This window comes from Pogoniulus pusillus, chromosome 21, assembly GCF_015220805.1.
Source record: "Pogoniulus pusillus isolate bPogPus1 chromosome 21, bPogPus1.pri, whole genome shotgun sequence".
In the NCBI taxonomy this organism is placed as follows: domain Eukaryota; kingdom Metazoa; phylum Chordata; class Aves; order Piciformes; family Lybiidae; genus Pogoniulus; species Pogoniulus pusillus.
In genome coordinates, this window is record NC_087284.1 from 21,058,369 (window position 1) to 21,085,421 (window position 27,053).

A 27,053-nucleotide genomic window follows, 5' to 3' on the forward strand; every position below is an offset into this window, starting at 1 on the left:
CTTAAAGAAAAAAAAAAGCCAGCTAAATCCTGTCTTTCAGGCAGGCATCCAGTCTGGGATGGACAGGTCTGTCAGTACAGAAGTCACCACTACCCCTTCATCACTTTTTCCAAAGGTTAATTTCTTCCACTATTAAGTAGTCTTTTCGGTCTGCACTGGCTTTAGTTTCCAGTTTTACCAGATGGTATTATAGCCTTTTCTTCGGTGTGAGGTTGGTGAGACACTGGGATAGGTTGTCCAGAGAGGCTATGGATGCCCTTTGCCGAGGGTGTTCAAGATCAGGTTAGATGAGGCCTTGAGCAACCACGTCAAGTTGAGAGACATCCCTGCCTATGGTTGGAAAAGACCTCCAGGATCATCCAGTCCAACCTATCACCTAACCCTTCTAATTAACTAAACCATGACACTAAGTGCCTCATTCAGCCTCCCTTTTAACACCGCCAGGGATGGTGACTCCACCACCTCCCCAGGCAGCCCATTCCAAGAGGCACTCTTTCCATGAAGAATTTCTTCCTAATGTCCAGCCTAAACCTGCCCTGGAACAGCTTGAGACTGTGTCCTCTTGTTCTTCACTGGATGCCTGGCAGAAGAGACCAACCCTGGCCTGACTACAACCTCCTTTCAGGTAGTTGTAGAGAGCAATGACATCAACTGACACCTCCAAGCCCTCCTTCTCAAGACCACCCTTGAGCCATTCCTCGCCTGGACTATATTTGTGCTTTGTATTGCCCCCAGGTTTAGGACCTTGCACTTGGCCATTTGAAGAGTTTACTGCACTTGCACTAGAAACTGGAAACCTGCTTGCCCAAGCCAAATTTTCACACATTTTTGTTTGATTTTTTTTAACAGTGGTTTAAAGAGAGAACCTGACAAGGAAGCCATGCAGCAAAACTGGCTTAAGTGGGGATTTATGTGGTGATGAAACCACACTTGCTGGGTTTCCTTGAGTATTTGACAATCATTTTCCTCCTCCTCTGGGTTTGGCATTCATGGGTTCCCTGTGGTGGGTCCAAAGAAATGGTCTCACACAGACACCTCTAGTAGTTTACAATGAAAAAAAGTCTTCAACCTGGAGACTGTCCAATGATAACTGCACAGCCAGGAATGTTTTATTTCCTTTATTCACTCTTGGAACTTCTGCATTAGACTTTGGCAAGGTGACAGCACAGCTAATTTTGCTACATGTAGTCAAAACCCACAGTGTTCAAAAAAATTATGGACAGTTCACAGGTTATGACACTTGCACTCTGCAGCCACTGAAATTCTTAGGACTCACACACTAGCATCAAACACCAGTGTAGGTAACCAGACAAATGCTCAGACCGAGGACAGAAGGAGATAGTTAATTAAAAACTGAAGTCTCACATTGGTGAAACATGGGCTAAACTGACTGGAGTGGTATGTTTGGTATTTCATTTACTGGGTACATGCCTCAGATTGGGCTATTATAAAAGTATGTTGTTTCTAGAGGAAGGATACCAAACAGACTCAAGCTCAGCATTCCAAAGAATTCATAGAATCAACCAGGTGGGAAGAGACCTCCAAGCTCATCCAGTCCAACCTAGCACCCAGCCCTAGCCAATCAACCAGACCATGGCACTAAGTGCTTCATCCAGGCTTCTCTTGAACACCTCTAGGGATGGTGACTCCACCACCTCCCTGGGCAGCCCATTCCAATGCCAATCACTCTCTGCCAACAACTTCCTCCTAACATCCAGCCTAGACCTCCCCTGGCACAACTTGAGACTGTGTCCCCTTGTTCTGTTGCTGGTTGCCTGGCAGAAGAAACCAACCCCCACCTGGCTACAGCCTCCCTTCAGGTAGTTGTAGACAGCAATGAGGTCACCCCTGAGCCTCCTCTTCTGCAGGCTGCACACCCCCAGCTCCCTCAGCCTCTCCTCACAGGGTTTATGTTCCAGGCCCCTCAGCAGCTTTGTCACCCTTCTCTGGACACCTTCCAGCACCTCCACATCTCTCTTGAATTGAGGGGCCCAGAACTGGCCACAGCACTCATCACATGGCACCATATATTTGTCCGCAACATCAAAATCAGTTTAGACATAATTTTTAGGTTAGGTGAGCCTAATATGTGCCAGCCTTTACAAAGAAGGAAGCCATCCCCATGACTCTCTGCCTTCAGTATGAAGCTCATAGCTTGCTAAAGCTCGACTCACATCTCAGTAAGCACAGAAATAACATTGCCATCTTGTGGCAGTCTACAGACAATTCAAAGTTTGGCAGCCTCATATCACTTGAATTTTAAGAGTAGCATTTCGATGAGGGCAAGAAAAAAGAACCACAACAGAAAAAAAAAAACTCAGCTAAAGAACCCAGCCCAAAAAACAACCAACCAAAAGGTCTGGATAAGGATTTTATTTCGGGGAGGCACTGTGTAGAAGAAATTAATAATCGATATGAATTATGACTGTTCATTTCTGTATGCATATTAATTTTTGTTATTAATATGCAAAAGTTGGGAAAATTCCCTGAGGTTCTTTGGATTTTTCAGTCGACAGGAAGCAATACACAGAATTAAACAGTTTAAACAATCAGAACTTTGAAAACGATAAAATGGGAACAGGAAAAATCCTAACTATGCTTATGGAGTCTTGGCAGAGAAGGGCAACAAAGCTGGTGAGGGGCCTGGAGCACAGCCCTGTGAGGAGAGGCTGAGGGAGCTGGGGGTGTGCAGCCTGCAGAAGAGGAGGCTCAGGGCAGACCTCATTGCTGTCTGCAGCTCCCTGAAGGGAGGCTGTAGTCAGGTGGGGGGTGGCCTCTTCTGCCAGGCAACCAGCAATAGAACAAGGGGACACAGTCTCAAGCTGGGCCAGGGGAGATCTAGGCTGGATGTTAGGAGGAAGTTGTTGGCAGAGAGAGTGATTGGCATTGGAATGGGCTGCCCAGGGAGGTGGTGGAGTCACTGTCCCTGGAGGTGTTCAAGAAAAGGCTGGATGAAGCACTTAGTGCCATGGTCTGGTTGATTGTCTAGGGCTGGGTGCTAGGTTGGACTGGATGATCTTGGAGGTCTCTTCCAGCCTGGCTGATTCTAAGAGGCCTTTGTCTCTCCTTGATTATATTTTTTTGTGTTCTAACACTCATGTTTTCACTACTGTAGATCCACTACTGGGATTCTGCTGCTTGTTTCAAAAATCATCCATGCAGACCTTGTGGGGAGAGTCACTGACCAAAGAGGCTCCAGAGAGGTCTGCATGTACCAGTGGCATCACACACAGGAAGCATACAGCAGAAATGGCTTCTGCACTCTGTGTTCCACTGTGATTGTTCAAAAAGATACCTGAAGGTCCATGGAAGATCTGGCTTGCAATTCATTATTTGGTAAGTTATATGATTGTGGTGATACCTGCTGAAATAAACTGCTTGCTGGGGGCAGTTTTCAGTGGAGGTTGATGTGCCATTTCCCAAGGGTTCCGAAAGCAGAGGAACAAACCAGGGCACTGATGTGAGACATCTTAGACCTTACTGAAACGGTGGTAATAATTCTCAGTTGACAAAGCTTGTGAGAAGGGCTCAGAGAACACTGGGCAGGAGTTGCTGGTACTTATTTCTTGGCTCTCTGACTTTGTACAGCCTGGTACAAGACACAAAGCATGACAAACAAATTCTTGGTTGTTAGAAGCCAAAAAATATTTGGTTTGTTTTGCTTTGCCTTCATTTTCATTAACAAAAGCCCATTGAATAGGAGAACAAGGCTTGTGCCTGTCAGCTGCTGCCACTTGTGCACGCAAGACTGATAGCAGCCATTGACTCCACATGAGCAGCTATGATATACCTCCCAGAATGGCTCAGTTTGAAGTAGTCAGTTCTGGTCTATAGAAATAGATATGTATTCTGTATTCAAAATATAAACCCATCATGGTGACATATGTGTTACTTCAGAGGATTAGAACCACCCACCAACTGCTTCATAAATCATTTCTCTTCCATACAGCCTTATACTGTGAGGGTGGAGTTGCTGTCCCTGGAGGTGTTGAAGAAAAGCCTGGATGAGGCACTTGTTGCCATGGTCTGGTTGACTGGCTAGGGTTGGACTGGATGAGCTTGGAGGTCTCTTCCAACCTGGTTGATGCTATGATTCTGCAGTTCCTCTTCCTGTCCCCCCACCTTGGTCCTGAGCTGTATGGCAAACTTCCACCATGAAGCTAACTGCACATATTTATCCCCATAATGTTTGCTTAACCATCTGGTGAAGGATGCAGCTGTAGACACAGGACAGGGGAGCTGCATACTGTACAACCTGTTTTGGTAAGCAGCTGTGGCCTGAAGGTTTCACACAAATAAACCACTAATTATCTGGGTTGATGGCAGCTTGCAGGAGCACTCCTGCATGCAGGTGGCTGGTCACTCCTTCACAACCTGCAGGATTTGCCAGCATCCAAGGTATGTAAGATGGAAGATGAGAGAGAATTTAGGCCAACAGACAACTATATGAAACAATCCTTAATTCTGTCCCCTCCATGTCATCTTCACAGGCTCACAGGATGTTAGGGGTTGGAAGAGACCTAAGGAGATCATTGAGTCCAACCCCCCTGCCAGAGCAGGACAATCCTATCTAACACAGATCACAGAGGAACACATCCAGACAGGCCTGGAAAGGGTCCAGAGAAGGAGACTCCACAACCTCTCTGGGGAGTCTGTTCCTGTTTGTGTGCTCTTTTAGAAGCTTCTCCTCCTGGGAGAAGAGAATAGAGAGCTTTCTTGTGAATCTGCTGTCCCTCAGGTTGCAAATGGGATCACAACCCAAATGAAAGAATTACAATTACCACTGCTTACTCCATGCCCAATGTCCACTAAGTATTGACCAAGCAGACCAGGGCTGCATTTCTGCTCACAAGGGTTTAATGCTGCAGATTTGACAGACCTATATGGAGGCACTGAATCTGCACCAGTTTACTTTGGCAGGCTGAGGCAGCAGACACTTTCTCTGTGTGCACTGGCTGAGAGCAGGGTGACATGCTGAATACTGTGAGCATTGCTAGAGGCCATACTGCCATGCTGTGTGCAAGCTTGCAGTGTATTAGAGACTGTTACCTGACTTATGGAAATGACACCTCACAACACTTAGAGTGTTATTTGCTGCCAGGTGACGTGGGGGAGTGCTCCTCCAAAACCCTGCACGCCAGCACCTTGTGCAGCTAATGAGAAAGATGTAGTCAGGTGGGGGTTAGGCTTTTCCCCCAGGCACCTTGTGACAATACATGGGGGCATGGCCTGAAGCTGTACCAGGAGGTTAAGACTGGTTATTAGGAAGCACTTCCCCCCAGAAGAGCTAATTGGACAGTGAAATGGACTGCTCAGGGAGCTGGTGGAGGCACCATCCTTGAAGGTCTTTAGGAAAGGATTGGATGGGACACTCAGTGGCACGGTTGAGCTGATGTGGTGGTGCTGGGTCAGAAGCTGGACTTCATCACCTCGGAGGTCTTTCCAGCCACAGTGGTTCTGTAAAAGAAGCAGCTCAACATAAAAAAGCTCAGGCTAAATAAGGAGGCCCAACCAGCACCCGTGGGTGATAGCACAGTGAGCAGCAAGTTTTTATGTTCCCTAACAACCGGGGGGCCACCAGGCCCCCCGGCCTTTAGATCCCCACCACCATTCACCCAGTGCACACCACAGGGACTCACCAGTGACGATGGGAGGAGGATCCCTCTGCCCAGTTGGGCAAGCTTAGGGCTTCTGCTTTTCCTGGGGCCAATTATAAAGGGGAGTGGGCAGGGAGGGCAAAGTGGTCACACCTGGGGTGGGAGGAGACTCAACAGCACCCAGGTGCTGTGAGTTTGGGGAGAAGCAGTTAAAAATGCTGTATGTGGTGGGACCCTGGCTTGCCCAGGCTCGTTTTGCTCCTGTTTGTATCCTGTGGTGTATGAGGTACACACACTTGGCTTGTGCCTGTCTCGTGCAAGGCCTCTTTTATCCAAATTTGGGTGAAGCAAGCCTATGGCTTCACCTAATATGGTCAGGCCTGGCTGCCATCCTGATTGGCTATTCTGTCTCCAAAGGCCCATTTGTCTCAGGCTGTATTGATAAAAAGAGATGAGCAGATAACACAATGTGCACTGTTGTTGTATTCATGCCTGCTTGATGCTGCCTACTGCTATTGATCTCTGCTTCAGTAGGGCTATGCCTCACTGTCTTATTGCATCCTGCCTACACCTGCCAAGACGAGAAGCCCTGGAAGGGACACACAGATCGTCCTGAGGGGCCAGGATAAGGTCAGAGATTGCCTGCCTCCTTTCCCCAGCATCCTGTGAAGCCTGGGAAGACTCAGAAGCCTCAGCAGCTGACAAGGCATCGACAGAAGTCCCTGAAAGTGTTTGAGAGCTGTCTGAAGCTGTGGCTAGCCCCGTGAGCTGGGGGCTAATTTTTGTGAGTAAATATTCAAAGCCCCTCTGTAAGAAATTCTGTAACTGGATTCCATTGTGCCTTTCTGCCTTAGTAGCAGAAAGGAGCCTCTCAAGTCCCCTGGTGAGCAAGAGGTATAATTAAAACTAAGAACCTCTTTCCAGTTTCAATGTTTGCATTTGCTAGTTATTTCTTAAAGAGTTCTAGTTTTGCCTGTTCCCTGTGTGTATAAGTATCCAAACCATGTGTTTTGAACATTGTAAATAAGTTTTCTGATGCGATTTAGTGTTAATAATAATAAATCATATTTATTAACAGCCTTTGCCTGGATATCAAAATTAATAGAGATTATTAATTTTGCATCATTTGTAACAGGTGCCACATATACAGGGCAGTTGGTGGAATACAGGCATGAAGGATGTGTGGTTGGAGGGTAAAAATGGGTAAGCTTGAATTGAGTCCACATGTACAGCTGGGACAAAGAAATAGAAGTGGGGAGGCAACAAACCAGCAGCCTGTCATAAGAAAGAAGACAAAAAAACAAGGAATGGCAGAAATCCCTCAGCTCCCCTCCCCCTAGACTAGTTTCAGGAAATCTGATGTTGGTGTGTTACTTGCCAGCACCCTTCCAGACAGACTTCAAACTCTCTCTCAGTCTCCTTCCTCTGAAAAGGCTGATAACATTAAATTATTATCAGTTATTCTTTCAGTACCTCATGGTGCAAAAGTTCAGTGTCCTAACGCAGGAGGTCTTGCGTTGCTGAAGAGCATTTGGGTGTCAGAATGCCACTGTATAGTGGAATCAGGTGGGGGGAGGAGGTTTAGCATTGTTTTTACAATGTCTGAGAAATGAGTGCTTTTCAGTACTAATTAGTACTACATAGTAATAGTAGTTAGTAATTAGTAATACTTAGAAAAGGCAGAAGAACAGTCAGGCTGTGAAATGAAGCACTCAGCTACCAACTGTCATGTTTCAGAGATACCTGGTGATTTGATTTGATCCTGCTAGCCATATTAATTAGGATATTTTGAAAACAAGTTTGAGTCAACCTTTATTTATGCTGACATTTCTTTAATGCAAATATTTGTGTGAAGCTGTTCCTTTCCACAGTGCTCACTACTATAAACAGTCATCACAACAGCAGCACTTACTAGGTGATTTACCTTTATTTTACAGGTGGGGATAAACCTCTTCATAGCCAAGTGGACAGCTCATCTGACAAGGCACATTTAGGATTTGAGATCTCTTGGTACCTTTTCCTTAATCAAATGACTGTTTATTTTGAGACAGAGCAGCACATAATATATATAGGGTGTAGAGGAAATCCTGCCTCTACAAAACTGAGTATCACCCAGGCATTACAGTGCAGATACACATCCTTTAGGTCTAAGCTATGCTTTTCAAACAAATCAAATTGCTCACCAACTGGCAAACTAACAAATATCAGCACTGATCAAAATGAAATCCAGATGTCCTTGAAATCCATGTATCATCCACTTCTTCCAGATGTAAAAAATCCATGCACAGTCATAAGGAACCTCAGTCCTGCAGTCAGTTTCCATCATGATTCTCAAAATCAGCACTGTTCACAAGCAATGCACAACATTTGGGTCTTTTCAGGAAACAATACTTGTTGCCTTCCTCAGAGCAAGGTATCCTGTAACCACATCTGAAGGGAGCATCCGAATATAGGCAAATTCTTCCATGGTACTAAATCTGAGCTTGCTCTGAGGATCTGTGTAATTTGCCTGAAAAAGAAACAACAGCAGAGATGCTATTCAAATAAAATCTTGAAACAGAAGCCTAAAAAAAAAGTCTCTAATTACAAGACCACAAAATAGTGAGTTTCTTTTCCAGTTGCAGCACTGCTGTTCTACCATGTGACCAAAAGTTTATACTTCTTTATTTCTCCTTCTGTCAGAAAGTTTGAGACGTTAATAGATCCTTCTAAAATCACATTAGAAATGCAATAAACCTGGCAGAGGGCTAAAATAGTTCCATACAAAACACAGCACAAAAGAAATTCCTCAACTCTCTAAACTGACCCTAGCAACTCTGTGCTTTGTGCAGTCTCTTTCTAGGCAGGTCTCCAAAGTGTTGGGCTGCTGCCAGTAAATTACCCACAGAGGCTGAATTACACACGTTCTGATAGCTATGGACTTCTTTTCTCTTCCTGTATGCAACTTAGCTTTTAATTTAAAGTGGTTGTTAAAGCAAGGGAGTTTCAGCTTATGGTTCCTGTGACTGAACTGGTGTGTGTCCTGCTTTGCTATAGATGCCTGCTTTCAGAATAGCAGCTTGCACAGACAACACTGGGCTGCATTTGTATCCTCTGCTACAGGGTTCTGCACTTTGGCCACGACAACCTCACGGATCACTGAAGGCTGGGGACAGAGTGGCTGGAGAGCAGCCAGGCAGAAAGGCACCTGGGGATGCTGCTCGACAGCAGTGTGCCCAGGTGGCCAAGAAGGCCAATGGCATCCTGGCCTCTATCAGGAATAGTGTGGCCAGTAGGACTAGGGAAGTCATTCTGCCCCTGTACTCAGCACTGATTAGGCCACACCTTGAGTCCTGTGTCCAGTTCTGGATCCTTCAAATCAAGAGAGATGCTGAGGTACTGGAACATGTCCAGAGAAGGGTGACAAAAAAACTGATGAGGGCACTGGAACACAGCCTTGTGAGGAGAGGCTGAGGGAACTGGGGGTGTGCAGCCTGCAGAAGAGGAGGCTCAGGGATGACCTCATTGCTGTCTACAACTACCTGAAAGGAGGTTGTAGCCAAGTGGGGGTTGGTCTCTTCTGCCAGGCAACCAGTGACAGAACAAGAGGACACAGTCCTAAGCTGTTCCAGGGCAGGTTTAGGCTGGACTTTAGGAAAAAATTCCTCCTCATGTTTAAATTTCCTATGCCTCGACTTCCACTCACTGTCCCTTGTCCTGTCATTGGGCATCACCCAGCAGAGCTGTGCTAGTTTGAGCCTAGCTAGAATGTTTTGGTGATTTCCAAAGTGTGGGGGGGGCAGGTGACACCTAAACCATCACAAGAGCCTGGCTCCAGCCTCCTGGCACTCATCTTTACATATTTATAACCATTGATGAGGTCACCTCTCAGTCTCCTCCTCTCCAAGCAGCACAGCCCCAGCTCCCTCAGCCTCTCCTCATAACAATCATCTTTGTAGCTCTGTGCTGGACACACTCAAGCAGTTCCGTGTCCCTCTTGAACTGGGGGGCCCAGAACTGAACACAGTACTCCAGATGTGGCCTCACCAGGGCAGAGCAGAGGGGCAGGAGAACCTCTCTCGATCTAGTAGCCACAGCCCTTCTAATCCACCCCAGAATGGCATTGCCCCTCCTGGCCACCAGAGCACATTGCTGGCTCATGGTCAACATCCCATCAACTAGGACCCCCAAATCCTTTTTCCCTTCACTGTCTTCCAACAGATGAGTCCCCAGATTCTGAAAAGTGAGATGTGAGCTTTGAAAACTGAAATACTGATAACACCAGTGCTTACCAGAAGTCCTGAAATGTCTGAATATTTCTTGGCAGGCTTAAATGATGGAGGAGCATCGATATTAAAATCTAGAGATTAAAAGCAAAAAAGGGGTAAATTCAGTGTGCTATATATATATATTTTTTTTTTTTTTCAAATCTCAAGCACAAATATCAATAAGTAACATTTTTTTAAATGCTGCCATGCTGCCTTTACTTTCTGTATTAACTACCAATGCTATGGCAAAGAGAATGATCTCTGAAAACATTTAGCCTCTTAGCACTGTAAGCAACTGCCTGATTCTGCTCCTCTGTCTCATATGAGCTCAGTGAGTGGAACAAAGAATATGAGGGCTATTTGAAACATGTTGATTTATTAAAAACCTTATTGAATTCCTTTGCAATCAGTTATGTGCAAAGAACAGACATTATCATAAGCATGCAGTACCTTACCACCATGAAACAATGCTCAAGATTGCAGCTCTGAAACACTATAATCTAGAATCCTTTAAATGTTAAATCTTTAAGCATGTACATTTTAAGCTCAGTCAACGACCTATTGAGTGATTGGCATTGGAGTGGGCTGCCCAGGGAGGCAATGGAGTTGCTGTCCCTGGAGGTGTTCAAGCAAAGCCTGGATGGGGCACTCAGTGCCATGATCTAGTTGATTGGACAGGGCTGGGTGATCTTGGAGGTCTCTTCCCACCTGGTTGATTCTATGAAATTAAATGATGGAAACTGCTGTTCTTTGGTGTCCTTTAGTAGTAACTCTCATTCATCAACATTTTTAAGATGCAGTTGGTATGTTTAGGTAGTTAAATCTTTAAAAAAATCTCTTGCACCTGACTCCTTTCCTCCTTCCTGATCTCCTTTGCACCTCATTCAGATGCTATGATCAATTCAGGTGTTCCATCCATATCAGATTTCTAGTTCATCATCTCATAATACAAAAGACATTAACTCTACACACAGCTGGGTTTAAATATTTCTTTTCCCACCTTAAGAAAAAAATCTTGTAAAATGATGGTTGGAAAGAAATAGCATCATCAGCAGACTGTCAGTCAGAATAGACAGGAACACACAGTAGTCTTCATTTTTCTGTCACAGTTGTGTCTAAATCACTTTAAGAAATGGCAAACTCCTTTTGGATAAAGCACCATGTTTGGCAAAACATATATGCAGATACTTGATTCTGAAATGCCTTCACTTGTTTAAGGGAAATCAGAGGATTCCACTCTACATCCAGCTGTGTTCAACAGTATCTTACTTTATGAGTAGATTTGAAGTATACCTAGACTAAGATTGCTGCCTTAACTCTGCTCCTGTAGATGCACACAAGCTAGGACTACTAATCAGGACTGAACAGTGCTGAACTAAACAGGGGATGTAAGATTTAAATCTCCCAAGAAACGAGGATTAGGGAGCTAGGTGGGAAGCTTGGTCTTAAATCTGTGCTGCTGCAGGTACGTGGTTGAGCAGAATCTACTTGGAAATATTTCACATACAGATAATTAAGCAGCAGACACCCATAAGAAGACCTTTGGGCATTAAAAAGATGAGTGAGCTCCTCAGCAGTGAAAGGGTGACAAAAACCTGATTAAAGTAAGGAATTTCAGAACTGGCTTGGATAAATACATGTCCTTTAATAAACTCTATCCTGGAATGTATTTGAACCTTCTCACAATACTACAAATTGCTTGCTTTCCTCTGTGTTCCACTTAGGTCTGGTGAATGCAACTCGACTTGCCTTACATGTACTATTGGATCCTGTTCAAGCAGGATACTACACGAGGATGAAATTATTTAGCTTTGTTGTAAAGAAAGTTCTTTCTGTGGGGTTTATTATTTATAAAGGCAGGTAAAACATCTAAGCAGCTTACAGCTAGGATCATTTAGTTGCCATGGCAATGCCCTTTCAGAAGCAAGAATTTGTTTCAGGTTCTTCCAAGTCCTGTTCTTCTTGCCAGCTGCTGCTCCACCGATGCCGGAATGCTAGAATTAAAAATATGGCACTCAGAGGAACAAAAATAAATAACCAATACTAGTTCAGAGCACAAAATTTCTATTTCATAGTCTTTCTGATATGTCTCATCTTGTCACAAATCATTTGTCATCCTCATTTAGATTATCAGCAGGCTGCAAGGAGAAAAAAACAAACCTTTTTGGACTGTTTCAGTTAATCATGTTTATGATTAACTGAAGGAAATGAAAATCTGCTTTTTACATGGAAACAGAAAATCAATCTGGTTGTGTTAGCCTGAGATTACTTCCCTTAGTATTAAAACTTATTACTACTAAGTTGTGCCCAAAACTGTGATTACAGGGCTAAATTTTCTCTGTCCTTTTTGTGGCATATTATAGCTGCAGGTCTAGCTCTTTTACAAATTATCCATGACTGTAGAAAGCACAACTGATCTTACAAAACACAGTGAATACTATGAGAAACTTTCTGGAAATTTAGTTTTTCTTTTGAATGATGGAGGAGAGAATGGAAAAAGAGTAACAGATGTTGTTGGCTGCCAAGACAGTTCTGCATTTTGACAGGTATGCTAACAGAAGGCTTGCCACAGCTACTGTAATGGTAGTTTCAGTGATCAAATGTGATTGCTAGAGAGTAATTTATTTATGTCCCTCCAGAGACAGAAGTTGCACAACAGACTGTAAGGCTTCTAAATGATCAAAGAACACAGAGTTACAGCTTTACTCCAGGAAAGAAAATGTTTGTGCAATTGGGCAGTTGTTGTTTCTGCTAATAATTACTACCTACCACATCAAAACCCATCAAAGTTCTTCAAACACACTTTTGCTGTGATTGGCTTATAAATTAGTCTGATAAATTGCTGAAAGTGATAGGAGAAAAAGATGCAGTGACAAAGCTTTTATCCTTAGGTATGGGATATATTCAGAAAAGATGCTCACGAGCTGATGAGTTTTGACAACAGATATCCAATATACAAATGGTTGTTCTCAAGGGTAACACCTCTAAATCTAGGGGTAACAAATCTAAAGATCATTGTCAAGCAGAGATTGACGGAATATAAGATGAAAATAGATGTACTACCACATTACTAATTCAAATGCATTAAAAGAATTTGCTTCAAAATATTTTTTTTCAGTAATCTGGTTTCTCAAAAGCAACTATTGGGTTCATATGAACTTATGCATCCTAGAAATAGGGTTATTGCCTCATAAACCTACAGTCAAAAGGCAATGACTGCCAAGCACAAATAAACTACCTCTGCACTAATCAAGTTCAACGCTAGGTGGCGCTAAGGCAGGTAGAGATATTCATTGCTCTCTACAATTGTCAGGTCCTCTTTGCCCTCCCAATTGCCAAGGGATGCAGATTTCATTATAACTGCCCATTATTTCTGGAGGATTTGCCAAAGGCTCTGTGCAGTCATTGTTAATTCAAGCATGCAGACATGAGCATTGCCCATTTCAAAATCATGTCCCTCTAGAAACTTAAGGATCAGCACAGGCCTCAATCTGGAAGCTACATGGAATGTTTCTGGGTGAAAACTGAGCTTTTCAAATAAGCATGATTTCTTAAAGAAGCTGGCACTCATTGGAGGATTGGAGTGAGCAGAGGATACATTTATTTGCATGTCCCTCTTGTGACAGAAGTTATCTGCAAAGCAGACACAGAGCAACTTGCAAGCCAGAGATTCATTTCATACTCCCTGCCAAACCTGAGCTTAGTGAGCTATGAGATGCCCCATTACTCAGGCACATTGCATCTTACAAATAGAAATTCTATCATATAGAATGAAATGTGGGACAAAATCTTTCTTTTCTAAGTACTGGCTTAATACCAGCAGCCTGAGAAGTTTGCTTGTCTAGAAAGTATTTGTACAGTGTTACCAGTCAGTTGGCCCTGGCATAGCAAGATTAAAAAGCAACCAAACCAAAACCAAACCCCAACAAAAAAAATCAAATCAAACACACAAAAAAAAACCCAAAACCAAATAACCAACCTCAAAACTCCGCAGTGGCAGCATTACTAGCTGGAGTTTTCCTTCACTTTCTCCCCTAACACAAACTTCAGAGTGCTTTAGCAGCCTGTATTTCATCAGCTGCCAGAGTTTACATGGTTTCTGAATGCCAGCAAGCCAGGCTTCTGGGGAGCATGAAATGTTTTCCTCTAAATCTAGCATCCTCTTGAATTACTGGAAGGATGCCACAGGGCTGTTAAATTGCGAGGACCTAGACAGGAGCAAAATGTCAGTTGCTAATGACACTCTGGCTGATTTGTATTGCAATTGCTTTGCAGCTTGCCTTGGCTACACACTAGGAGATAGGATTCCTACTTTCATGGTGGTATTATTTGTTCCTCTCTAGCTGTGGTAGTTTGTGAGATACCACACCATAAAAATTCTGCACTTACCTTGATCTGGTAGCTTCTCTCTCTGAATCTGTTCCAGAATTTAATATCATAGTTTTGCCTCTGGACTAACATCGTAAACCAGTAGGCTTTGGACCATACTGCAGCACTGACTTGAGGTGAACTTCTTTAAAATTATCCACCTTTTCTTTGGCCATTAAGCTGATTTTTTTAAGAACTCTGATTTCTTTTATGGGAAGAGTTTTGATTTTCAGATTTTGAAAATAGTATACATACAACAAAATGTTGATCTTTAAATGGTAACGGCTTGGCAGTTGTTTCCACTGATCCTGTGCTGGAGTCTGTGGTCAGAAGTTTGCTTTCACTCATGGCCTCTCCACCTGTGCTCTGAAGAAAAAGTACAATCTTACTGCTTGTTAGTTTTAGCTATTTTAACTTGAGACAGAGCTGTCTGCTGTAATACCTACCTGTTACCTTTTTAGCCTTCCTCTCTCTCTTGAATCTTTAAGTACATTGCATGCCAGCAATATAGAAGCATGAAATACAGTATTTGACAAGCAATTTACAACTGACAGATGAAGAGGAGGAGAACAGGGTGGCCAAAGCTCACTGACAAAAAAATGGCACTGGGTTAGTTTCAGTATTAATGAAAGCCATCTCTATGATGTGCAAGACAGCAGGTGAAACCTGAAACAGCAGAAATACACATTGGTCCATTTCAGAATTACAGCACTAACATAATAGGAGAGGCTGAGGGAGCTGGGGTTGTTTAGCCTGGAGGAGGCTCAGTGGGGACCTTATTGCTGTCTACAACTACCTGAAGGGAGGTTGTAGCCAGGTGGGGTTGGTCTCTTCTCCCAGGCAACCAGCAACAGAACAAGGGGAAACAGTCTCAAGCTGTGCCAGGGTAAGTATAGGCTGGATGTTAGGAGGAAGGTGTTGTCAGAGAGAGTGATTGGCATTGGAATGGGCTGCCCAGGGAGGTGGTGGAGTCGCCATCCCTGGAGGTGTTCAAGAAAAGCCTGGATGAGGCACTTGGTGCCATGGTCTGGTTGACTGGCTAGGGCTGGACTGAATGATCTGGGAGGTGTCTTCCAACCTGGTTGATTCTATGATTCTTGTAAGCCCCCTTCAGGTACTAGAAGGTTGTTATTAGGTCTCCCCAGAGCCTTCTTTCTTCAAGCTGAACAATTGCAGCTCCCTTAGCCTGTCTTCATAGCAGAGATGTGGCAATCCCTTGATGATTTTCATGGCCCTCCTCTGAACCCACTCTATTAAGTCCATGACCTTTCTGGATTGAGAGCACCAGATCTGGATGCAGTACTCCAGGTGAGGCCTCACCAGAGCAGAATAAAGTGGCAGAATCACCTCTCTGGATCTGCTGGCCATGATTCTTTCGACATAGCCCAGGATGTGATTTGCTCTGGGCTGCAAGCATGCACAGTCTGCTCACACCCAGCTTCTTGTCCACTAGCACCTCTGTGGGAATTGTCTCCTGAACATGTAAATCACCTTGTGAACATGATGATTACATTAAGAACATGAGAAGTGTCTTAACAAAGATAAGATCATCATGAAGGACTGGCCTCATGTGTCAGCTCTGCCCACCAAGATAGCAACTACAGGCTTGCCAGCCCTTGTGCCTGGCAAGGTTATGGAGCAGCTCATCCTGAGTGCCATCAAGTCACATGGACAAGACAACCAGAGGATCCGGCCCAGCCACTGTGGGTTGAGGAAAGGAAAATCCTGCCTAACCAGTCTGATCTCACTGTATGACTGGGTGACCCACCTGGTAGACAAGGGGAAGGCTGTGGATGTGGTCTACCAGACTTCAGCAACGCCTTTGACAGTTTCCCACAGCATCCTCCTGGAAAAGCTGGCAGCCCATGGCTTGGGAAGGTGCACCTTTTGCTGGGTTAATAACTGGCTGCATGACCGGGCACAGAGAGTGGCTATGAATGGCACCACACTCAGCTGGTGTCCAGTGACCAGTGTTCAGTCCCCCAGAGATCCATGCTGGGCCCAGTTCTGTGCAACATCTTTATTGATAACTATTCTACTGAAAAAAGAGACTTTCCAAATCTGCCCTTCCTAAAACAGCAGTTCTCTTCCTTTAGCTTGCTGAGTATCTCCACTAATCATCAAGTTAATCAACGATGAAAATTAACTCCAAACACATGACTAAATTCTAGAAATAATCATGCTGTTAGGGTGTACAGGAGGATAGGGGATGTGTTTGAAGCACCAGATGAAAAAATGCTTCAATTGCAATCTAAATAAATAAATAACTAAAGATATGTATGTTGTCCAAAAAGCAATTTGTACATTAAGTTTTTTGTACTTTGATGCTGCTGTTTTGAGGTGTGCTAAGACACTTTACATTCCAACTGCCTTAGAAAGGCTGGATAAAATTCTACTCATGCACTAAAAGATTAGACTGTCACAAAGTGATGGATGGCTTTTCTGTGTTCTCTGCAGGGCATTTCAATACCATAGACTCCAAGTGCTCTTGATTAGAACGTGACATTCTTATTTAGGGTCCCATCACTGTCCAAGCTTCAAACTATCACCATTCATCTGAACTGGTGACAAAATACTTACCAAAATGTATCAAATACTAATTAGTTTAGTCATTTTGAAAGAATCATCATAGAATCATAGCATCAACCAGGTTGGAAGAGACCTCCAAGATCATCCAGTCCAACCTAGCACCCAGCCCTAGCCAGTCAAACAGACCATGGCACTAAGTGCCTCAGCCAGGCTTTTCTTGGACACCTCCAGGGATGGTGACTCCACCACCTCCCCGGGCTGCCCATTCCAGTGGCAAATCACTCTCTCTGGGAAGAGGTATAAAACATCCTAAAGCAAAGCTCTTATTATGCTGTGTGAAGGTTTGAATTAAAAATGCTGGCAAAGAGAGAATAAGATTTTAATTACCTTCCTCACCCCTCAAATACTTCTTGAAAACCTAGAGGGGAAATAAAAAAAAAAAAAACAAACCCCAAACAACAAACAAAAAAAAACCCAAAACCACACATTAGCAATTTCCTGACACAAGAACTCCCTTTTTCCTGGTACTGCTCATTTAAGGAAACCTTGTCTAATTTATTCAGTAATTATCATAGGCATTTCAGCCTTTTCTGCCCTTTTTGTTCTTTCACTAACTCAGAAAAGCATAATCCTGAGGAAGCAGCAAATAAGGCTGTTGTGCTAAGCACCTTGCATCCTTATGAACACAAGGCAAGCAGAGCTACAAGCTTGCCAACACTGTAATGGCAGAAAAGGGAAAAAAAATAACTTGCTTTAAATGGTGTTGAATATTTCACCTCTAGGCCCCTGGATGTTTGGAAAATCAGGTACCTTTTAAAGTCACGTTAAATTTGCAATTCACCTATTAGGCAGGTTGCACATGGAAGTGCACAGAAGTCTGTTTAATAAAAACCAAGGACATTTGACATACAACAAATTCTTTTTCTCTGTTTAATAAATGGTAAGAGGACAGATAAGATACTGAAAGTCTCTCTTCATGCACTGAATCCTAGCAATGGCCTACAATGGTTTACAAAAGGAATTTTCTTTTGATTCCACAAAATACTGCTTCTCCACAGCAGTGTCTTATAACCAGCAAGGACAACTTTTCCTCCTGAGTGAGCCAGGACTTACTACATCCTGGGGCAGGATGACTCCAAACTGTGTAACCACAGACATTCACCTCCCCCAGAATTACACACTCTGCTACAGTTAAGTACATATTGCTCACAACAGCGTTTTTTATCCATTTCAAATTCATTTCTTGAATGAACAGTGGTGTATTTTTATTACAACATACATTCATGTGTTATTAGATGGATGACTATAAAGCCTTCTGGATATGTTTTGAAAACATTTCTGATCTCTGCTTGCACAACTGTGTATCGTTGCATTAAAACTGTCGTTAGACAAAACATGTAGCAGAAATAAATACCTCAAATACATAAGCAGACCATTCTAACAACTGTGTTTAATATCAGCCTATGAAGTCATTCCTTCTGGAACAGACAGACTCTCCATCTTCAGCTCTAGAGGACAAAACATTTCCACATTTCCCTCCCACAACACCAGACTGGCTTCTAGACTGATGGTTAGGGTGTGTCCGGAGAAAAACACAGTTGGAATCTGTTCAGGCAGTGTCAGGAACAGGAATAAATTCAAGTGGAGGACACAGCAAGCACTTTTAAGAAGATATGATATAAAATGCAAGTATCACCCTGAAAGTGTGACTTCTGCTCTACCTTTTGAAGTATTTGATATCTGGTTTCAGAAAGGAAAGCATCTACAGCTCTGTACCTCAGGTAGAAAGAGTTGCCTAAATCTTCAGGGAGAACTAAAATTAGGACTTGTCCCAGTGCTAGTTTATTTTGGTGGTATCTCATAGAGCTTGATGGATTTTGTAGAATCAGTTAAGGTATTTAGAGACTGACAGACAAGCAGTACAACAGCTGAAGCTGTTACTGTCTACATCTTTCCACACAGACCCTGAACTGCTGCAGTTTTCATTTAGTTTGTTAAGGCAAACTAATAAAATCTGCTGATAAAAGTATTTCAGAGTATTTATTTCCACTTGCAGTGGAAAAACAGTTCTCCTTGTCACATGGTCCTGTTTCTTTCTTCTGCTACCTCCACCATGTGTTAGATCTCCCTTTGAATCAGTCCAATTCACTAGTGCAGCAGGAGACAATGAAGCTTTCCAGGCAAAGCCTTCTGACTGATGACCTCTATCAGTGGCTGAGCAGGTCTGGGAAGTACCAAAGCTGGTATGATACAGGCAGCAGAAATATGCAGCTGGGACTTGTGAAGCTTGGTAAGAGGGAGGAGGATAGGAGGAGACTGGGACTCTTCCTTTTCAATCATGAGAAGCTAACTGAAGCTAATTGAACCTTTAGAAGTTGCAGGTGTGCTTTGCAGTGAGACAAGACACAGTGTCCAAAGACATGGATTCTGCTGCAACTGCCTGGTATATTTCACACTAGGGAATGTCACAGCTCTTTTGGCATGTCTAAATAACTAGCCAATGCCATTTTGTTTTCTTGAAGCAATTTAAAAACGTGTTCAAAATGCTCCTGGGCTACCAAATTAATGATTCTGTTAGCCTATCTAATCCAAAATTAGTACATTTATGTAACTACTAATGTCTTGCTAAGACAAGAACTGAAATTACCTAACAGATGCATTACACTTTGCAAAACATGTGAAAACCAATTTGACCTCTTTAAATCTGCATTACCTAGACAGCTTCCTTTTGAACCTTTAATATGCTAACACGATTCTGAGGAATTTTAGGAGCAAAATCTCTCAGACAAAATGTGGTGCTGAAGTGTTTTAGACTGCTCTTCCTCTTCCAAAAAATAGCCCATCCTATTTTATCTCATGATGACAGATGCAGTGAACCATCTTCGTTATCTGAGTTTCTTGCCTGTTTAGAGTGAATCCTAAAATTAAGTGTGACCAGAGTAAAGCTCTACTTTTTCTGTTACCTAAAGGAAAAAATTAAATTCTCTATAAGGATAAGGGGAGAAGGGTAAATAACCTACACCATGAGCATACTGATGCCCACAGCCTTTCTACAACGTAGCACATCTGTGTTTACTCTAAAATCTAACCACACTTATTTGGGGGGTTGTTAATTCTCTGAAACTGGTACAGTCTGGTTTGAAAATTCACATATTTCAAACATTACAGATCATCTAAAGCCTTCAAATGTCAAGAAAAGTAAATTCTTAGCTCTCAGTTTTGACAGCTTCCCCTTTGAGTTTAGATTACTCTAGAAAAGCAATTCTCTCCTTCTAAATAAATAAGCTAAACCTAAGACACCCTTTTACCAGATTTCCCTACAAAATGTGCTGATTGTCTTCCAATTATCATATTCATCCATTGGAGACTAGAGGGAATCTGGTTTGTGAGCAGGTTTGACTTCAAATGTGCAACTGGTACCTCAGGATAATCCTGGCTCTCATTAGTGGACTGCCCAAAACACTAGTAGAGAAAACCCACAGAGAAAGAGATGCTCAATATTTCAGTTGTTCACCGTTTGCTTTGTTGCAGAAATATGTGTCTGAAATGATTAGAAGATGTAAGTGCTTTAGGGGGACTTCCAGTGCTCTGCAGTATGCTGTATGATGCCAGACTGTTACCTACCTGTGGGAGAGCAATCTCAATTTAAATGCTACCTGCTAAAATTCTTGTAAAGATGCGACAATTTCTTTTAAGCTGTCTGATAGCTTTCTAAAAGTCAAGACTCCTGAATAGGGTTGTGAATAAATGTGTAAGTGGCCGAACTTGAAGAACTCAGCTCAGCAGTTATCAGTAACTAGCCATCAACTGCCCTTATCACGATATGAAAGTGTCATTTAAATCAATTTAATTAGTTTTGAGATAACATCTTCCGGGAACACATTACACCTTTTAAAGGCATAGTTCCAGGCAAGCAGTAATTTCAGATTGGCACTGTTACATTGATTAATATATTTTCAGCTACTGCTGTAACATTAAGGGCTGAAAGATGTTTAAAAAGATAAAGTGTAGTCTAGAACATGACAACTTTTTGGTAAGCTAGCAAATACCTAGGCACTTACATCTCCCTACCATTATGCTGTGTCAGGGACCTAGTGTTCCTTTCAGGTCTGCTAGATTAGTGAAAAATGCAACTGGTTTATTAAGTTTCCAGCAAGAAAGGAGAGTTATGTCTTTCTGTTAAAGAAAATCTTATATGGAACAGCATTATGACAGTAAGTTCCATTTTATAGCGACTGGATTAACAAGGTCTGAATTCTTAAACAGGTAATTTTTAAGAGAACGTGGTGAGAGCAGCAGTTATACTCAGTCATTGCAGTGGTACTCACAGATTCTGCAGAACTTATTCTCCCTAACCTAATTTTTAGGGAAATTACAGCCAGATCAAATGGACTCATTTACAACAAAGTTAAACACTGATTTGATGGTTTCCTAATTGCAGTGATAGGCTTGATAAAATAGCATAAGAGGAGAACTGATTAAGTTTACTGCTGGTTTATAGTCCAGTCCCATGGTATTTTGTACTACAACTTCTCTGCCTTTACAGGACAGTCTCTGTTTACAGAACAGTAACAATGTTAACATGCATATTTAAGTCTTCTTGTTGAACTTAAGAGCTGTTTATCATAATGCTAATCTGATGATCTTCAGTTTACAATATAAAACATCATCATTCAGAACTCCATTTTTATTCAGTCTAAGTGTATCTTACAGTTGCTTTTATTTTCATGTTTTGATGCCAGCAGCTTATTTAAAATGATATCTTAAACCATTCTGACTTTACATTTTAATACTGTTGTATACTTCTGTTTTTAAACATACAAGAAGTACAGAAAGTGTTCAGTATACATATGAGAGCTAGTTACACAAACATTGTACTGCTTCAATATTCACAGAGATATCATTAAAACATTTAATAATGTAACTCTTATTAAATACCACTGCAGAAAAGGAAGCTCAGTCTTCATTTTCTAAACGGTAACAATACCTGCTACAGGTTGGGTTACATTAATTGACAATGTAAGATGAGACATGAGCTCATTCCCAAAGTAAATGCATTAACTTCATCAAATAATTCTGAAGTTGCCTCACAAATAATGTAAGCAAATACACACCATAATATTTAGTGTATTTTCTTTGTAATTGTCTACTGACAAAACAAGAGACAGGTTCTTTTTTCTTCCAAAATAATTCTCTTGTCTCATTGTAAATTGTATCTTTAAAATGCCTTCCCATGTCAGCAAGCTTTGTTTCACCAGTTGCATCCTAATGTAGAATATCCTCTTTTAAAAGTGTGATGGTTTGAGTGTTCCCCCCCCCCCACACACACTTTGGAAATCACCCAGACTAGACTCAGCTGGCTCTAGAAATAGGAATGAAGATTATATTTACAGCTGGCACAACATACAAGCAGATATTTACAGTATATACAGAAATAGACAAGATAAAAGGTAATACAGAAACACAACTCCCCTCCCAGAAACCTGAGTCCCCAGGAGGGGCTCCCAACCACCCCTTCACCTTCCCCCTACCCCTCTCAACCTTACCCCAGTCCCAAGGAAGAATGGAGGTTTGGCCAGGGGGTTAGGAAGCAAAGTGGATTAGTCAAAGAGGCTAGAGGGAGATACAGCTCAGCCAGTTCCCCAGCAGAAGTGCAAGAGTGGTTAATCCATGTTTTTATTTCTTGTTCTTACACATCTCAGCAAGCCTATAAGGGAAGCAGACATCACCATTGTTTTCCTTTCACAGCCTGTAATCTAGTTCTTCTCACCAAAACATTCGAGCTAGCTTCAAACTAGCACAAAAATCTTCCTGTTCTGTATAATCTATTAAAAAATGTTGGTGTGAATATAAAGGCAAAGAAATGGGTAGAATTTTAAGATCAGGGTCAAAGCTTCTATTGCAGCTTAAATGACAGTAACTAGAAAGATGTGAGACCTGGAAACAAGTCCACACAACAGTTCCTTAGGAGCTCTCAGAATCATAGAATCAACCAGGCTGGAAGAGACCTCCAAGATCATCCAGTCCAACCTATCCCCCAGTTCTATCCTGAACCAGTGCAGCAGCTATTGGGAATCCCCAGACAAGGACATTTAATTGAACAGTGCTGTGTAAACCACCAAAAACCACTGATTTTGACATGAGTATTACCATTTAATATAAATAATAATCAACACTGATCTGCCATTACAGCAAAGATTGAGGTATTCTTCAGTGCCATAACTGCATGGGAGGAATAACTGTGTAATGCTAAGGAAAGTGATGTAATCAACTTGAAATCATGCTTTCCTGTAAATCTGCCTCCAATCTGACATTTGGTAAATGCAGGCATTCTATCCAAAAAATGTGTGTCTCCTGCAGACATGACTGACAAACCTTATGTACAACTTGTTTCCAAAACAAACATGACTCAATACCTTTGGGTCAGTAACTCATACAAATGATGAAGAATGTCTTTTGGCAATGTCTCTTAAAAAGTCTATCTCAGAGAAAATTGCCACTCATGTATTGGAGAAACATAATCAAAATTTAGTTTATAAAAATCCGTATGCTGTGTGATAATTGTGCCTTCTGGTAGGCTACACAGTTACTCAAACTAGTTGATGACATTGATATATTAAGCAGTTTTCTTATATAAACAACTCAATACATTCTAAAAATCTACAGTTCTACCAAATCAGTACATCTTTCATCAGGAGCACTGTGATAGGAACAATGTGATTTGTGCAATTTACATAACACCCTTTTTGTTTCATTTCAGCAATTAAATCAAAGCTGGCACAATATGAAGTGTATTTTCATGCAGGCCAGGCACAAGGTTCTTAGGAAAAGTTGTCAGTTAGCATAATGCAGACCCTAAGTCGACCTCTGCAAAGAGTTCAGCCTCTTGGCAGGGGTTCCTTTAGCTACAGTTTGCTAGTTAAACAAGGAAGTAATATTTGCTATTTACATATTTCATAGTGCAAGTTTAATTAAAATAGAAACCATTCCAAGCTGAACCATGTCATGATGTATTTGGCTTCTGAAAGGCTGCAAACAGACCATAAAACACTGTTTAAAAATACCAAAAGGGTACAGCCAGAGGAGTACCAAGTGATATCTCAAACCCAGTCTTGAAAGCAGTGTGTATTAAAGGTGTGTAACTATCAGACTGCCACAGGAATTTACTTGGAATTAAAAATGTGAGAAAAAATACAAATCCCATGATGATTACATAATCAGTATATAATATATTCAGGGAAAAAAGTATTTAAAATTCATGTATGTCACTGTGTCACTGCAGGGGCATGAGCATAGCCTCAGGTAGCCAGCGCCAGAACAAGAGGACACAGCCTCAGGCTGCGCCAGGGGAGATTTAGGCTGGAGGTGAGGAGAAAGTTCTTCACTGAGAGAGTCATTGGACACTGGAATGGGCTGCCCGAGGAGGTGGTGGAGTCGCCGTCTCTGGGGCACTTCAAGGCAAGGTTGGACGTGGCACTTGGTGCATGGGTCTAGCCTTGAGCTCTGTGGTAAAGGGTTGGACTTGATGATCTGTGAGGTCTCTTCCAACCCTAATGATACTGTGACACTGTGATCTTTCATCCCTTCCAGTGGGGCCAGTCATCTTAAAGCAATACAATGCACGACCTAGTCCTAACTTGCCTAAATTACAAATTATTGCATCGAGCCCTTGTTGACTGGCTATATTCTGAATACCTCAGCACACCAAAAACTACTGTGTTTTGTTGTGCCACAGGCTTCCTGATCCAGAAAAAGTACATTATTTGGCAATTAACTTGCGAATTTATAAAGGCTTTCGGAGATTAAGACTAAAATAAAGTACTGAAGTACTGCAAAAGAAGATGCCCAATGATCAATGTTTCTAACTTAAAAAATGCAAAGCCCTCGTTTAATTTGTTTGAACTGGCTCACTCCAGAGCTAGTCTGCAACACTGAATATGACTGTTAGAAGACCAACGAGCTGTTTTTGTTCCATTCCTGAGGTTACACATTTTCTGCGGCACATTCTTCTCTTTTAGTTATGGGATTGATCGCCACTGCTGAAGTCAGTCAGTGTGTATGCTGGCTTGGCCTAATCTTGACAAACTACTCTTTTCTCCACTGAAAACACTTGTGAGAAGGACTGTGAAAACTGTTTTTCACACACTATCAGAAACCCAGTTTGGGTAAAAAAAAAAAATCAGATTGTCTCATAACACTGAAAGCTGTCCACAGGTTTAACTTTGGTGTGAACTTCAGAAACCAGTTCTGGAGGCAGAAAGGTTTGGGAAAGTGTTTTTAATATCAAAGATTTTATATGCATTTCTAAGTATATAATATTTTATACCTGCATACACATATACAGACACATGCACATATGCAGAGAACAGCCCTCTCCATGCTGGAAAATCCAAACTCTTATCTTTAGCAGACCTTTGAAAAGGTTGTCAAACATGGTGATGCCAGGCAGTAATTTTTCATAGCTGCAGTGGTTTGTTAGCTAGGATAAGACCACCAGAAAGCAAACTATGTAACTGCCAGAAGGTGAAAACAGGTATTATAACAGCGTTATTCACAATGAGGAAGGGTTTGTAGCTGTGCTCTGGTGTGTGGACAATGGCTTTTAATTGCCTGGATAGAAGATCTGATGGAAAAAAAAGAAAAAGCAGGAAAGCTCCCTGTATCTGATAGCTTACATGAAAATAAGCAGCCTAACTGGCAATAGAATCATAGAATCAACCAGGTTGGAAGAGACCTCCAAGATCATCCAGACCAACCTAGCACCCAGCCCTAGCCAGTCAACTAGACCATGGCACTAAGTGCCTCATCCAGGCTTTGCTTGAACACCTCCAGGGACAGTGACTCCACCACCTCCCTGGGCAGCCCATTCCAATGCCAATCACTCTCTGGCAAGAACTTCCTCCTACTCTGTAGCTATGCTACTCTGATAGCTCCAGAGCAGAACCATTTTTTGATGGGTGGAAGGTGGGGGCAGCGAATAAAAATTTTTCCAACCATAGTCTGAGTATTTTATGTACCAAAAATCTGTTTTATAAAGAAGTCAAGACACACTGCAAGTCTATACAGATGTCACGTACACACTGACTGGACCTCTTCCAGGCCTTAGTTCTGGAGCATAGGATACTGCCTCACCACCAAGGAGAAGCTGTCATCAGCTGGGGATTGATCTCTGTAGAGCTGTTTGACAGTGCCACACAAAACACAAACTGAGGCTACACTCCTTACTGAAACTGAGGATAGGAGGTCAGGACAATTACAATCCTTCTCCCTCCCCTGATCACGTTTCTCAGATCACACCTTCATTTCTCGTTTAACTCTTAGGTCCACTTAGTTCAACTGAGAGGTGCCCATAGTGCAAAACTGCATTTTTACTGCACACAACAGGAGCAACACCTATCAAATCGCACTCTTTTGATTGCTGCCTCCTCCTCTGTGACAGATGAACTACCTCAAGCTAAACTAATCCTCACATACAATCAGCAGTCTGTGCACGCAGGCGAACATCCCGAGCTCAGGTATGCTGTAATGTCAGGCTCATCACCAGCTCCTGAAGGCTAGCATTAAAAACAACTAACTGCAAGAATCATCAGAGTGCCAACACATTCCATGCCAAAAGTCAAGTATTTTTGGACACAGTTTTAACTACACATCTGACTGGATAAGCCAAGAGAACTATACTATACCACTAATTTAGGTATATGCACGAAAAGGACACAACCTCCACACTACAGGGAAAGAGGCCTGAAACTCAGCGTTCAAACGCCTGGAAAGAAATCGCCGACTCGAGGGCCACAGGAGCCTTTCCTTGGGGTTCGGCAGCTTTTAGCCTCGTCACGGGTGGGACTGGCACAGAGGATACAAGGGTCTGCGGGGAGGCAGCAGCAGCTGGCCCCAGAACCTCCAGAGCACAGACAGAAGCAAGCGCCACACCAACAAGCCACACGACTAGAAGCGACTGCCCTACAACCCCGCACTCCCCTCCGCAGACGCACACCCACTCCCCATTCGCCTCCCACCAGCGTACGCAGAGGGCAGGGGAGAGGAAGGCGGTCTCAGCGCATGCGGGCTCACCGCCCCGGTCCCAATTACCTGCGAGCCGCCCGGCACTGCGGCTTTCTTTTTCTTGGTGGGGCCGCTGCCGGTGCCTGGGCTCGCCGGGCGTTTCTTACTACGGGAAGAGGCACCGGCGGGAGAAGAGGCGGCTGCGGGGATCAGACTCGCCATTTCTTCCCCGCTCCGTGCCTGCAACGGAACCGGGAGAGACAGCTCCCCCCCCCCCCGGCCCCGCAGCCCGGCCTGCTCTCCCGCCGCG

The 27,053-nt window shown here is 42.8% G+C and overlaps 1 protein-coding gene and 1 long non-coding RNA gene across 2 annotated transcripts; one reads left to right on the top strand and one right to left on the bottom strand.

Moving 5' to 3' along the window:
- Positions 1-5,847: 5,847 nt before the first annotated feature.
- LOC135184951 (uncharacterized) lies at positions 5,848-7,941 on the top strand. Its single transcript, XR_010306274.1, has 2 exons — positions 5,848-6,381; positions 6,733-7,941. It is a non-coding gene; the product is annotated as an uncharacterized LOC135184951 (long non-coding RNA).
- INO80C (INO80 complex subunit C) lies at positions 7,506-27,052 on the bottom strand. Its single transcript, XM_064161201.1, has 5 exons — positions 26,831-27,052; positions 14,468-14,578; positions 11,727-11,838; positions 9,869-9,936; positions 7,506-8,106 (listed from the first exon to the last, which is right to left on the bottom strand). Exons 1-5 carry the CDS (start codon positions 26,963-26,965, stop codon positions 7,975-7,977), a joined length of 558 nt encoding a protein of 185 aa, XP_064017271.1. The 5' UTR covers positions 26,966-27,052; the 3' UTR covers positions 7,506-7,974.
- Between the last annotated feature and the right edge of the window lies 1 nt (position 27,053).